This window comes from Coregonus lavaretus, assembly GCF_964263955.1.
Source record: "Coregonus lavaretus genome assembly, chromosome: 16".
Taxonomy (NCBI): Eukaryota; Metazoa; Chordata; class Actinopteri; order Salmoniformes; family Salmonidae; genus Coregonus; species Coregonus lavaretus.
The window spans coordinates 46,382,645-46,398,579 of NC_140003.1; the positions used below are offsets into that span (position 1 = coordinate 46,382,645).

The following is a 15,935-nucleotide window of genomic DNA, read 5'->3' on the forward strand; positions in this document are numbered from 1 at the left end:
TGCTCAACATCTTTATGTGTGTTTGGGCTACATGACCCTCCCCCCCGAAGCATGCATAGTCTACAGTAGCTACTGTCGTTACAGGAGTGATACAGAAACTAGGGAGAGAGATGTTTAATTAGAGAACAATTCTTAACTTTTTCAGTGCTAGTTAAGGATACTACAGTTATCATGTTTCACATCGGATTTATTGACTACAAAAAAAAGGGTAAGACGTGTTTTTGTTTTAATTCTGGTGCCGTTAGCTCTGGCCTAGCTCTTGAAAACTCTAGGCGACATCGTGTGTAATGTAATCGAACTGAGAGTCATGATCAAGGGCAAGCTCTGGGCCAACGTTAGTTATGCCAACTCTCTGGAGTTCAAAGACATTCAAAGTTCCTTCATAGAAGCTGCTCCTCCGTAGGTATAATTATGTGGGCCTAATTCAGACGCCAAGGTAGTGGGTTCGATCCCCGGGACCACCCATACACAAAAATATATGCACGCATGACTGTAAGTCGCTTTGGATAAAAGCGTCTGCTAAATGGCATATTATATTATATATTATATTATAATGCACGTCATAACAACAAGGTGCCCAGCACTTCATGCTAAGCGCTCTCCATTGTCGCATGTGGCACCCTACACTACAGCTTTCCCGCTCCATAGCAATCTCCGCTATCCATTGGTTAAGTCATTTAATGCGGTGCTTCGTAAAAACTTTAGATTTCAGAGGTTTAAAAAGGAACAGAAAGGAACGATATAAACTTTGTTCAAACCGGTTCTGAACTTTATTTTGCTGTTCAGAACAAAACGATTGGAAAATAATTTTTGTTCCAACGCTAGGTTAATTTAGATATTATGCTCCTAAGTGGTGCATCATCCTCCCACTCAATCTTTCTCTCCTTTACTCTTTCACATGTATTCACTCCTTCTCTTGCTCACCTTCTCACATGCTTCAGTTCTCTTTTCCCACTCTCCTGCTGTCTCTCTCGCTTTCGCTCTCCTGCTGTCTCTCTCTTTCTCTCTCCTGCTGTCTCTCTCTTTCTCTCTCCTGCTGTCCCTCCCTCTCTCCCTCCTCCTCTTTCTCCTCCTCCTCTTTCTCTCTCTCTCTCTCTCGCTCTCTCCTTCTCACTCACTCACTCACTCACTCACTCACTCACACTCTCTCTCACTCTCTCACTCACTCACTTACTGTTGTTAGGTGCTGTAGACTGTATAGAATTTGCTGTGGGTAGAAACAAACAGAACAGTCTCGTAATGAGGACAGAAAGTAATCAGAGAAACTCGCTAGGAAGGACAACCCATCTGACCTGCCTGCCAGCCTGCTAGGGAAGAACAACCCATCTTACCTGCCTGCCAGCCTGCTAGGGAAGAACAACCCATCTTACCTGCCTGCCAGAGCAGAACAACCCATCTTACCTGCCTGCCAGCCTGCTAGGGAAGAACAACCCATCTTACCTGCCTGCCAGCCTGCTAGGGAAGAACAACCCATCTTACCTGCCTGCCAGCCTGCTAGGGAAGAACAACCCATCTTACCTGCCTGCCAGCCTGCTATGGAAGAACAACCCATCTTACCTGCCTGCCAGCCTGCTAGAGAAGAACAACCCATCTTACCTGCCTGCCAGCCTGATAGAGAAGAATAACCCATCTTACCTGCCTGCCAGCCTGCTAGGGAAGAACAACCCATCTTACCTGCCTGCCAGCCTGCTAGAGAAGAATAACCCATCTTACCTGCCTGCCAGCCTGCTAGGGAAGAACAACCCATCTTACCTGCCTGCCAGCCTGCTAGGGAAGAACAACCCATCTTACCTGCCTGCCAGCCTGCTAGGGAAGAACAACCCATCTTACCTGCCTGCCAGCCTGCTAGGGAAGAACAACCCATCTTACCTGCCTGCCAGCCTGCTAGGGAAGAACAACCCATCTTACCTGCCTGCCAGCCTGCTAGGGAAGAACAACCCATCTTACCTGCCTGCCAGCCTGCTAGGGAAGAACAACCCATCTTACCTGCCTGCCAGCCTGCTAGGGAAGAACAACCCATCTTACCTGCCTGCCAGCCTGCTAGGGAAGAACAACCCATCTTACCTTCCTGCCAGCCTGCTAGGGAAGAACAACCCATCTTACCTGCCTGCCAGCCTGCTAGGGAAGAACAACCCATCTTACCTGCCTGCCAGCCTGCTAGGGAAGAACAACCCATCTTACCTGCCTGCCAGCCTGCTAGGGAAGAACAACCCATCTTACCTTCCTGCCAGCCTGCTAGGGAAGAACAACCCATCTTACCTGCCTGCCAGCCTGCTAGGGAAGAACAACCCATCTTACCTGCCTGCCAGCCTGCTAGGGAAGAACAACCCATCTTACCTGCCTGCCAGCCTGCTAGGGAAGAACAACCCATCTTACCTGCCTGCCAGCCTGCTAGAGAAGAACAACCCATCTTACCTGCCTGCCAGCCTGCTAGGGAAGAACAACCCATCTTACCTGCCTGCCAGCCTGCTAGGGAAGAACAACCCATCTTACCTGCCTGCCAGCCTGCTAGGGAAGAACAACCCATCTTACCTGCCTGCCAGCCTGCTAGGGAAGAACAACCCATCTTACCTGCCTGCCAGCCTGCTAGGGAAGAACAACCCATCTTACCTGCCTGCCAGCCTGCTAGGGAAGAACAACAGTACTCTGACTCAGGACTAGAACTAGCCTACACTGTAAAATGTGCTCTGTTGTTGCCAACTCCTTCCATTCTGACCTAGTTTCTATGAGAGTTCTAAGGGCCGGAGAAACATGGAGTGCCTCATTAAACTCCCACACCAGTAGAAATCCACTTCCCACCTCCTGACTGACCAGGCTCTATGCCTGTGGAATAAAGGATCTATACACCTCATCAGTCTACCCTTCAGTCTTCCCCCACAGGCATCAGGTGTACAGAAGGTGTTCCCACGCCATGTCCTCCTCACTTCATTATATTCCCCCTCCTATAGCTACTTGGTACACTCCAGCTGTGGCCTCAATCAGTTTCACCTCATGCCAATCTCTACCAGCTAAAGCCTCTATCAATCCCTTGTGTTGAGCTACGGTTGGTATTTGTGGGTAGTATTTATCAGCCCTCAGGTCATACTGAGGCCTATCTCCATCCCACCCCCTAGAAAGCCCCTCTCATCCCAAATAAATAAAATACAATTGTATTTGTCACATGCGCCAAATGCAACAGGTGTAGACCTTACAGTGAAATGCTTACTTACAAGCCCTTAACCAACAATGCAGTTTTAAGAAAAATAAGTGTTAATCAAAAAAACAAATATTTAAAGAGCAGCAGTAAAATGCTTGTAAGTAAGCATTTCACTGTAAGGTCTACACCGGTTGTATTTGGCACATGTGACAAATACATTTATTTTTATTTTGTATATATATTTTATTTATTATTATACAGGGGGTACCGGTACAGAGTCAATGTGCTGGGGCACAGGTTAGTTGAGGTAATATGTACATGTAGGTAGAGTTAAAGTGACTATGCATAGATAATAAACAGAGTAGCAGCAGTGTAAAAGAGGGGATGGGGGGGGGCAATGCAAATAGTCCGGATAGCCATTTGATTAGCTGTTCAGGAGTCTTATGGCTTGGGGGTAGAAGCTGTTGAGAAGCCTTTTGGACCTAGACTTGGTGCTCCGGTACCGCTTGCCGTTCGGTAGCAGAGAGAACAGTCTATGACTAGGATGGCTGGAGTCTTTGAGAATTTTTAGGGCCTTCCTCTGACACCGCCTGGTATCGAGGTCCTGGGTGGCAGGAAGCTTGGCCCCAGTGATATACTGAGCCGTACACACTACCCTCTGTAGTGCCTTGCGGTCGGAGGCCGAGCAGTTGCCATACCAGGCGGTGATGCAACCAGTCAGGATGCTCTCGATGGTGTAGCTGTATAACTTTTTGAGGATCTGAGGACCCATGCCAAATCTTTTCATTCTCCTGAGGGGAAATGGGCTTTGTCGTGCCCTCTTCACGACTGTCTTGGTGTGTTTGGACCATGACAGTTTGTTGGTGATGTGGACACCAAGGAACTTGAAGCTCTCAACCTGCTCCGCTACAGCCCCGTCGATGAGAATGGGGGCGTGCTCGGTCCTCTTTTTCCTGTAGTCCACAATCATTTCCACCCCACCCCCTAGAGAACATCTTAGGAACACTATAGGCTTTAGGGCCTAATGGTTAATGTTTAGCAACTCGGACAATTTCCTTTTACCTTTGCTTGGTCCCCTGACAGAGGAGGTATGTCGGATGTTTACAAAGGAAGAGAGAGCAGTGGCGTTGCGAGAGTGTCAAGTACAAAACTCTGAGTCACATGTTTCCTAGTCTCACACTGAAACAGATGAGTGACCCTAACACAGACAACTTTCCCTCTAACATTACTTTACCAGGTGAACAAAAAGGTTTTAATTACAGACAAAACAAAACATGCTAACTTCTGTTCACAGGGAGGCTACTCCCCCCTTTACCTTCACCTTACTGGGTGTTTTAATCTACTCTAATGTTTTACTGGATATATTTATTATATTGTATTATATATTATATATATTTATTATATCTCCTTTGGATATTCATTAGTTGCTTCACACTCATTAATATTAATTATTTTTTTATTCATATGCAGTGCTCACAAATTATAAAATACATCAGCCATATACCAGTGTTTACCAAATTAAAACGTACTGTATCGATTCAACTACTCCTTACTGCTTTCTGCGTTTGTTTCCAGTTTTGTTTTAGTCTCTTTTAACTCTTGATTGACGTGGGTGTGTTTTTGAATTGAGGAATGTTATTTCAGATTGAACCATTTACATAATAGCATTAATAGATCCACCTTTTGCTGCGTGTTTTAGGAGCATAACATCCCACCGTCTTTTTTATGTCCTCTGAGATGTCCTTTATCTGGAAACGCCGGAAACTTACCGTGACAACCTTTATAAACACTTTTAAACTCCTCTTCTGCTTGCTCACACAATTGCTTCACTGTTTGTGCCCACCGTTCGGTCGGTCGGTGGATTGGCGAGGCATGAAGAGACACAAAGCTCTGTCTTTGACTTAACCCATCTTTTTACTAAATCTACCTCTCCATGGTTGAATGTTATAGGTTTGATGAACTGAATATATATATAGTCACCACATCTACACTCTCGTTCCCATCATATTCATAAATTTTTTCAGACTCCTAAAACTACTGTAATTCCAAATTGTGAGTAATATTGTGCTGCTTTTATAGTGTCCTTTGATAATACTTTGATCATATCATCATCAGCAGGATTCCTTAATTTATTTAGGAATATTTTGTATTTCATATTTTCTCCTCTGGTGGGAATCTGTGTTAGATGCAATTCCCACCCCAGAACCATACGATGTTAAGTCCTAAACCCCATCCAAAATGGCACATGCCAAAAACACTGCCTACATGTTTTATGTGGGGACCTATAATATAGGCTCGTTTACACCACCTGTGCCAAATAGCCGATTTTTATAGATCGTTTGGGAACCTTCACATACAGTGCTTTCAGAAAGTATTCATACCCCTTGACTTATTCCTACATTTGTTGTTACAGCCTGAATTCAAAATGGATTAAATATATATTTTCCTCACCCATCTACACAACACCCCATAATGACAAAGTGAAAACATGTTAAAAATTTTTTTTGCAAATGTATTGAAACTTAAATACTGAAATATTTCATTTACAATAAAGTATTCACATCCCTGGGTTCAATACATGTTAGAATCAACTTTGGCAGCGATTACAGCTGTGTGTCTTTCTGGGTAAGTCTCTATGAGCTTTCCATACCTGGACTGTGCAACATTTGCCCATTTATTCTTTTCAGCATTCTTCAAGCTCTGTCAAATTGGTTGTTGATCATTGCCAGACAACCATCTTCAAGTCTTGCCGTAGATTTTCAAGCAGATTTAAGTCAACACTGTAACTCGGCCACTCAGGAAATTTCCCTGTCCTCTTGGTAAGCAACTCCAGAGTATATTTGGCCTTGTGTTTTAGGTTGTTGTCCTGCTGAAAGGTGAATTCATCTCCCAGTGTCTTGTGGAAAGCAGTCTGAAACAGGTTTCCCTCAAGAATTTCCTTGTATTTAGCGCCATCCATCATTCCTTCAATTTTGACCAGTTTCCCAGTCCCTGCCGATGAAAAACATCCCACAGCATGATGCTGCCACCACCATGCTTCGCTGTGGGGATGGTGTTCTCGGGGATGATGAGAGGTGTTGGGTTTGCGCCAGACATAGCGTTTTCCTTGATGGCCAAAAAGCTCTGTTTTAGTCTAATATGACCAGAATACCTTCTTCCATATGTTTGGGGAGTCTCCCACATGCCTTTTGGCGAACACCAAACATGTTTGCTTATTTTTTTCTTTAAGTAATGGCTTTTTTCTGACCACTCTTCCGTAAAGCCCAGCTCTGTGGAGTGTACGGCTTAAAGTGGTCCTATGGACAGATACTCCAATCTCCGCTGTAGAGCTTTGCAGGTCCTTCAGGGTTATCTTTGGTCTCTTTGTTGCCTCTTTGAATAATGCCCTCCTTGCCTGGTCCGTGAGTTTTGGTGGGCGGCCCTCCTTGGCGGGTTTGTTGTGGTGCCATATTCTTTCATTTTTTTAATAATGGATTTAATGTTGCTCAAAGTTTCGGATATTTTTTTATAACCCAACCCTGATCTGCACTTGTCCACATCTTTGTCCCTGACCTGTTTGGAGAGCTCCTTGGTCTTCATGGTGCCGCTTGCTTGGTGGTGCCCCTTGCTTAGTGGTGTTGCAGACTCTGGGGCCTTTCAGAACAGGTGTAAATATACTGAGATCATGTGACACTTAGATTGCACACAGGTGGACTTTATTTAACTAATTATGTGACTTCTGAAGGTAACTGGTTGCACCAGATCTTATTTAGGGGCTTCATAGCAAAGGGGGTGAATATATATGCACGCACCACTTTTCCGTTATTTATTGTTTAAATTTTTTTGAAACAAGTTATTTTTTTCATTTCACTTCACCAATTTGGACTATTTTGTGTATGTCCATTACATGAAATCCAAATAAAAATCCATTTAAATTACAGGTTGTAATGCAACAAAATAGGAAAAACGCCAAGGGGGATGAATACTTTTGCAAGGCACTTTATAAACATTGGGTTGTTATTTTACCTGAAATGTGCAAGGTCCTTTTTTTCATGGATCTTTGTAGAGTTTTTACCCGTTCTGAGTCACACAAAATTGTGTGTTCTCTACTCCGACAATTAATCCACAGATAAAAGGGTAAACTTTAATTTCTAGTAATTATTTATTCTTCATCGTCTTCTTCGTCTTCTTCTTCTACCACCGACTGGAGTGTATATGCTCCTAAAAACCAATGAGGTCAAAAAATGGAACCAAGTTCTATTTTAGCGACTGGCTACGCAGACACTCGTTGAAGCGCGCGAGCAGTTTGGGTGAAATGATTGAATAACATGTATGTGTACATTTATTTTTGCAACGCTCGCAAGCGAAACCCGGGCGGTTTGGTCAGCATTTAACACTAACCTCTCTGTATTGTAATATTATAAATTACAACCTTACCCTCTGTATTGTAATATTATACACTGAACAAAAATATAAACACAACATGTAAAGTGCTGTTCCCATGTTTCATGAGCTGAAATAAAAGATCCCAGAAAATCTTACATACTCACAAAAAGCTTATTTCTCTCATTTTGTACACAAACTTGTTAACATCCCTGTTAGTGAGCATTTATCCTTTGCCAAGATAATCCATCCACCTGACAGGTGTTGCATATCAAGAAGCTGATTAAACAACATGATCATTACACAGGTGCACCTTGTGCTGGGGACAATAAAAGGCAACTCTAAAATATATTACAACCCTAACTCTAACCTTTGTTTGTGTTGTGGTTGTTTCCCTCCAGTGCTGGTCCTCTGCATGGGCATGGAGTGGTGTCGGCTGCAGACTGGATGACACGTGTCTCCCACCGCAGAGACACCTCACCCCCCTAATTGAACACCGCTGATCCGTTACTTTACGGGAACACTGACAACTGAGAGACATCCTCACCCCGGCGACCACAGCTGAATCCGCCTCTTTCTCATCCCCCTCTATCTGGACTCTCTCTCTCTTGGTCTCCTCTCCTCCTCTACTGCCCCCTCTCTCCCTTCCCTCTCCCCCCCTCCTCTTCCCTCTCCCACTGTCTTCCTTCTCTCCTACCCTCTGAACCCTGAACATTGACCTCTGACCTTTGATCCCTCTGGAGGTCAGGATGAGCTGGTTGAGCCGGCTGACCCCTCGGGGTCCGGGGAGCAAGTCCAGTAGGAAGGTGGCTCCCTCCAGTCCCTGTACTGCTGACCCAGAGACCTGCCTCATGGTGTTTGAGAACCACTGGAGACAGGTGAGGAAACTCTCTTTCTCTCTCGCTCTCCTCTCACTCTCTCTATCCCCCTCACTTCCGGTTGATCTCGGAACAAGGGAGAACTCAGATTGTTGTTTTTGAAAGTCTCTGGAAAAAGTGTTCTATGAAAACAGTTTTGTTACTAGCTTATCTACCTTTTTGCGTTTGGATCGCGCAACGTGGTTGGTATCCGTTGCTGGGACCGCTGCTATCTGTCTGTCCAGGGATCCTGCCGACCGAGGGTCGTAGCAGCTAGCCTAGCCACTGTTAGCTGCCTATCAAGCTAGCAGAGTATCCTTGAGGTCTTGAATGCGGCCCGCGACACGGTTAGCCCTTGTGGCTGGCACCGCGGATTGTCCTGGGCTTGTGACTGTCTAGATCGCTGCTGTTTGTTTGCTGTTTCCAGGTTCCCTGCGACCTGCCCTGTCTGTAACTGCGAGGAGTAACAGCGTAGCCTACATTGCTGCCATGACAAAGACCAAAGCTGGCAGGAGTACCGTTGAGGACAGTGGTGTCTCTCTATCACAGGTGAAGGATCTTTTAAACAAACAAAAATAATTCTACAAGCAGTTGTTACAACAACAAGAAAATAGCTTCAAGTGTTTTATCCAAATACTGTTGGAGTCAACTAATAACATAATGGACGACCTGACCAGAGAGGTCCAGGACCTGAAGAACAGTTTGACCAGAGAGGTCCAGGACCTGAAGAACAGTTTGACCAGAGAGGTCCAGGACCTGAAGAACAGTTTGACCAGAGAGGTCCAGGACCTGAAGAACAGTTTGACCAGAGAGGTCCAGGACCTGAAGAACAGTTTGACCAGAGAGGTCCAGGACCTGAAGAACAGTTTGCTGTACTCCTATGGTCAGCTTAATGAGTTTAAACAGGAGAACCGAAAGATGACGTATGTATCTGTATGTGAATCCATGATAACAATGACTGAGAACAACACATCTGCCATGTTGATCCTCAACACGGGGGCCCCTCAGGGGTGTATGCTTAACCCCTTCCTGTACTCCCTTTTCACCCACGACTGTGTGGCCAAGCACGACACCAACACCACTTAATTAATATCAAGCCCTTCATAATGTGAAAACGTTTTTTTAAAAGTCAGTTGCAATCTAGGCCTGCATTGAACACCACATATAGGCTACTGCAGGCTATATCATAGAAATCAAAAGCTATTTCCACGTGAAAATGTTATGGGATTTTCTCCATTGGTTTTGTTGGTAGTCCTACATTATGCTCAGATAGCCACAATAACCTGTTGGCTACTGTCTAAAACTGTCAGGGTACAGCCTGTTGGCTACTGTCTAAAACTGTAACGGTACAGCCTATTGGCTACTGTCTAAAACTGTCAGGATACATCCTATTGGCTACTGTCTAAAACTGTAAAGGTACAGCCTATTGGCTACTGTCTAAAACTGTCAGGGTACAGCCTATTGGCTACTGTCTAAAACTGTCAGGATACATCCTGTTGGCTACTGTCTAAAACTGTCAGGATACATCCTGTTGGCTACTGTCTAAAACTGTAAAGGTACAGCCTATTGGCTACTGTCTAAAACTGTAAAGGTACAGCCTATTGGCTGCTGTCTAAAACTGTCAGGGTACAGCCTGTTGGCTACTGTCTAAAACTGTCAGGATACATCCTGTTGGCTACTGTCTAAAACTGTAAAGGTACAGCCTATTGGCTACTGTCTAAAACTGTAAAGGTACAGCCTATTGGCTACTGTCTAAAACTGTCAGGGTACAGCCTATTGGCTACTGTCTAAAACTGTAAAGGTACAGCCTATTGGCTACTGTCTAAAACTGTAAAGGTACAGCCTATTGGCTACAGTCTAAAACTGTCAGGGTACAGCCTATTGGCTACTGTCTAAAACTGTCAGGGTACAGCCTATTGGCTACTGTCTAAAACTGTAAAGGTACAGCCTATTGGCTACAGTCTAAAACTGTCAGGGTACAGCCTATTGGCTACTGTCTAAAACTGTCAGGGTACAGCCTATTGGCTACTGTCTAAAACTGTAAAGGTACAGCCTATTGGCTACTGTCTAAAACTGTAAGGGTACAGCCTATTGGCTACTGTCTAAAACTGTAAAGGTACAGCCTATTGGCTACTGTCTAAAACTGTAAAGGTACAGCCTATTGGCTACTGTCTAAAACTGTAAGGGTACATCCTATTGGCTACTGTCTAAAACTGTCAGGGTACAGCCTATTGGCTACTGTCTAAAACTGAAAGGATACAGCCTATTGGCTACTGTCTAAAACTGTAAGGGTACAGCCTATTGGCTACTGTCTAAAACTGTCAGGGTACAGCCTATTGGCTACTGTCTAAAACTGTCAGGGTACAGCCTATTGGCTACTGTCTAAAACTGTCAGGGTACAGCCTATTGGCTACTGTCTAAAACTGTCAGGGTACAGCCTATTGGCTACTGTCTAAAACTGTCAGGGTACAGCCTGTTGGCTACTGTCTAAAACTGTCAGGGTACAGCCTATTGGCTACTGTCTAAAACTGTCAGGATACAGCCTATTGGCTACTGTCTAAAACTGTCAGGGTACAGCCTGTTGGCTACTGTCTAAAACTGTCAGGGTACAGCCTCAGTGTTCACTGTAAATGCGCGCCAGAAGTTGCACAAAATTGTTTCTGCTCACAAGACAAAACATTTGCTCAGTGCCCCCAAAAATTTGAGGTAAAATTGATTACAACCCAACCCTCTGTATTGTAATATTATACACTGAACTCAAATATAAACACAACAAGTGTTGGTCCCATGTTTCATGAGTTGAAATAAAATATCCAGGAATCTTCCATACGCACAAAAAGCTTATTTTTCTAAACTGTTGTACACAAATTTGTTTACATCCCTGTTAGTGAGCATTTTTCCTTTGCCAAGATAATCCATCCACCTGACAGGCGTGGCATATCAAGAAGCTGATTAAACAGCATGATCATTACACAGGTGCACCTTGTGCTGGGGACAATAAAAGGCCACTAAAATGTGCAGTTTTGTTGTGTTTATTTTTTGTTCAGTATATGATCACTTGATGAGAGAACAGCACGTGCGACCTGAGACAAGGATCAGAGTGCAAGCTTTGTTTGAGACTTTCTCAAATCATCAATAGCCAATAGTTGCATCATGCAGAATGTCTTAGAAAGCAAAACATATAAGGTTTTCTATCTTTCACAATTGAAGTTGCCAAATAACTCTAAATCATACAGGACTTGTTTCAAATGATCACTTTTACGCTCAACATAGCCACTTCATATGCTAAAATATATTCTTTCTATTTTATTCAGCTAAGTTAAATTACTATAAAATCATATAAAAAATAATGGCACCGGATTTATAAGCATATCTTGTCTGCTAAATGAACTAGCCTACAGCCTATGGCATGGAGCACAGCCAGATAACATACAGTAGGCCAACTCGTATTCTGTTCTTCTGAAATACATTTTCTTCATATCATAATGTTTCTTTAGACCTGACTAAAATAAATAATGGCTTGTATATATTACATTGATTTATTAGACGTTTATAATGCAGATGTTCCATAATCCCGTATCAGCAGCTTGTAGGCTATGCATGGAGGAGATCCTAAATGTGTTTGTTAATTAATGGTCAATTACCGTGAGACTGGCAGCTGACAAAATGTCATGACCGCCACAGCCGTAATGGTGAGAATCGCAGTACATATTGTATCGGAACCAAAGTGTCGTGATAATATTTTTATCGTGAGGTCCCTGGCTATTCCCAGCACGAATACACACAGTTACACTCTGCAGGCAGTAAAAAGCTCTTCGATCACAATGCTGCAGCCTGCCAGGCAGCCTGCACATGAATCAATACTGCTGCAGCTGACTCTCTCTCCCCCTCTCTTCACTCTGTTGTCTCTCAGGCGCCAATGCACTTACACACTCAATGCTTGACGAGTTTACTGATTATAATGATTTCATTGTTTATTATTGTCTATGATTTTGTTGGCAGAACCTATTGTATTATATTATTATGTCAACGATTAAAACATAAAGAAACGCTGCTGTTTATCTTTGTCATTCTTCAGGAAGGTTTAAGATGGCTATAAATGATAGAGAAGTTGACTAAAGCACAACTAGCCATGACAAAGAAACATACGGTTTCATGTGACATTTTGAATGACATATATGTTTTGTTGTTGCTAGGTGGACTAATGGTCTCATTGTGTTGTTGCTAGGTGGACTAATGGTCTCATTGTGTTGTTGCTAGGTGGACCTATGGTCTCATTGTGTTGTTGCTAGGTGGACCTATGGTCTCATTGTGTTGTTGCTAGGTGGACTAATGGTCTCATTGTGTTGTTGCTAGGTGGACTAATGGTCTCATTGTGTTGTTGCTAGGTGGACTAATGGTCTCATTGTGTTGTTGCTAGGTGGACTAATGGTCTCATTGTGTTGTTGCTAGGTGGACTAATGGTCTCATTGTGCCTATCTAAACTTTTATTCCTGTAACTACACATATGAAGCTGCAAGAAAATCATGTCTACATGTATATCAAACCATTTAGAAATGTGTATGGAGAGTGGAGGCACTTTCCATGTCTTTCAGCCTTATTGTATACTGGTATGTGGGAGGTTGAAATGCATGTGTGAAGTGCCTGCATAGTGTGTACACGGGGGTGTGCCTGGCTGTGAAGAAGGATGGACTAGCCTTTGAACCATTGCCAGCTCCCATCAGTAGATTATTGATTGTCCCTTTTAGAGAGTTTCTTGAACAGCCGGTCACATCATGCCAAGAGAGGCCATTTTGTCACCAGCAGAAGCAGCATATCAAGGCCTCTACTGACCTAGCACTGCATGGAGCTGTGTTTCCCCCACAAGTCTCTGGTGGCGTTCCAGCTTGGCTTGTTTGCTGTGTATCTCAGAGGTTTTCTGGGCCTAGTCTGCATCATATGACTGTGGTTAGACCATGTTAAAAACGGCCAGAGAAAGACTCCATGGAAGGCACCCTGGCTCTGTGTGCAACAGCAGTATTAGCAGAGTGGTTTTCCACTGCAGACAGCAGGGTGTTCTACTGCCAGGGTTCTGGAATCACTGAAGGCAGCAGGGTGTTCTACTGCCAGGGTTCTGGAATCACTGAAGGCAGCAGGGTGTTCTACTGCCAGGGTTCTGGAATCACTGAAGGCAGCAGGGTGTTCTACTGCCAGGGTTCTGGAATCACTGCAGACAGCAGGGTGTTCTACTGCCAGGGCTCTGGAATCACTGCAGACAGCAGGGTGTTCTACTGCCAGGGTTCTGGAATCACTGAAGGCAGCAGGGTGTTCTACTGCCAGGGTTCTGGAATCACTGAAGACAGCAGGGTGTTCTACTGCCAGGGTTCTGGAATCACTGAAGGCAGCACACTGGATGCGTCTGAAATGGCACCCTATTCACTATGTAGCGCACTACTTTTGACCAGGGCCTATAGAACCCTGTGGGCCTCTGGAGAGCAGAGCAAACACCACAACATGACACAACACACCACAACACACCACAACATGACACAACACACCACAATATGACACAACACACCACAATATGACACAACACACCACAACACACCACAACATGACACAACACACCACAACACGACACAACACACCACAACACACCAAAACACACCACAATATGACACAACACACCACAACACACCACAATATGACACACCACACCACAACATGACACAACACACCACAACACACCACAACATGACACAACACACCACAACAAACCACAACATGACACAACACACCACAACACACCACAACATGACACAACACACCACAACATGACACAACACACCACAACACACCACAACACACCACAACATGACACAACACACCACAACATGCACCACAACATGACACAACACACCACAACACACCACAACATGACACAACACACCACAACACACCACAACATGACACAACACACCACAACACACCACAATATGACACAACACACCACAACACACCACAACATGACACACCACACCACACCACAACATGACACAACACACCACAACACACCACAACATGACACAACACACCACAACACACCACAACATGACACAACACACCACAACACACCACAACATGACACAACACACCACAACACACCACAATATGACACAACACACCACAACACACCACAACATGACACAACACACCACAACATGACACAACACACCACAACACACCACAACATGACACAACACACCACACCACAACATGACACAACACACCACAACACACCACAACACACCACAACACAACACACCACAACATGACACAACATGAAACAACACACCACAACACACCACAACACACCACACCACAACACACCACAACATGACACACCACACCACAACATGACACAACACACCACAACACACCACAACATGACACAACACACCAAACCACAACATGACACAACACACCACAACATGACACAACACACCACAACACACCACAATATGACACAACACACCACAACATACCACAATATGACACAACACACCACAACATGACACAACACACCACAACACACCACAACATGACACAACACACCACAACATGACACAACACACCACAACACACCACACCATGACACAACACACCACAACACACCACAACACACCACAACATGACACAACACACCACAACACACCACAATATGACACAACACACCACAACACACCACACCATGACACAACACACCACAACACACCACAACATGACACAACACACCACAATATGACACAACACACCACAACATGACACAACACACCACAACACACCACAACATGACACAACACACCACAACATGACACAACACACCACAACACACCACAACATGACACAACACACCACAACACACCACAACATGACATAACACACCACAACATGACACAACACACCACAACATGACACAACACACCACAACACACCACAATATGACACACCACAACACACCACAACACACCACAACACACCACAACATGACACAACACACCACAACATGACACAACACACCACAACATGACACAACACACCACACCACAACATGACACAACACACCACAATATGACACAACACACCACAATATGACACAACACACCACAATATGACACAACACACCACAACATGACACAACACACCACAACATGACACAACACACCACAATATGACACAACACACCACAATATGACACAACACACCACAACATGACACAACACACCACAACATGACACACCACAACACACCACAACACAACACGACACAACACACCACAACATGACACAACACACCACAACACACCACAACATGACACAACACACCACAACATGACACAACACACCACACCACAACATGACACAACACACCACAACACACCACAACATGACACAAGACACCACACCACAACATGACACAACACACCACAACATGACACAACACACCACAACACACCACAACATGACACACCACAACACACCACAACATGACACAACACACCACAATATGACACAACACACCACAACATGACACAACACACC

The 15,935-nt window shown here is 44.4% G+C and overlaps 1 protein-coding gene across 1 annotated transcript in view; it reads left to right on the forward strand.

Annotated features, from left to right (window-relative positions):
• Nucleotides 1-15,935, forward strand: part of LOC311143761 (FHF complex subunit HOOK-interacting protein 1B-like) — an 89,368-nt gene that overhangs the window by 32,549 nt on the left and 40,884 nt on the right. The window contains exon 3 of the mRNA XM_084179639.1: nt 7,900-8,376. Coding sequence (XP_084035765.1) covers nt 8,248-8,376 — 129 coding nt within the window. The 5' untranslated portion in view covers nt 7,900-8,247. The remainder of the gene's footprint in view (nt 1-7,899; nt 8,377-15,935) is intronic.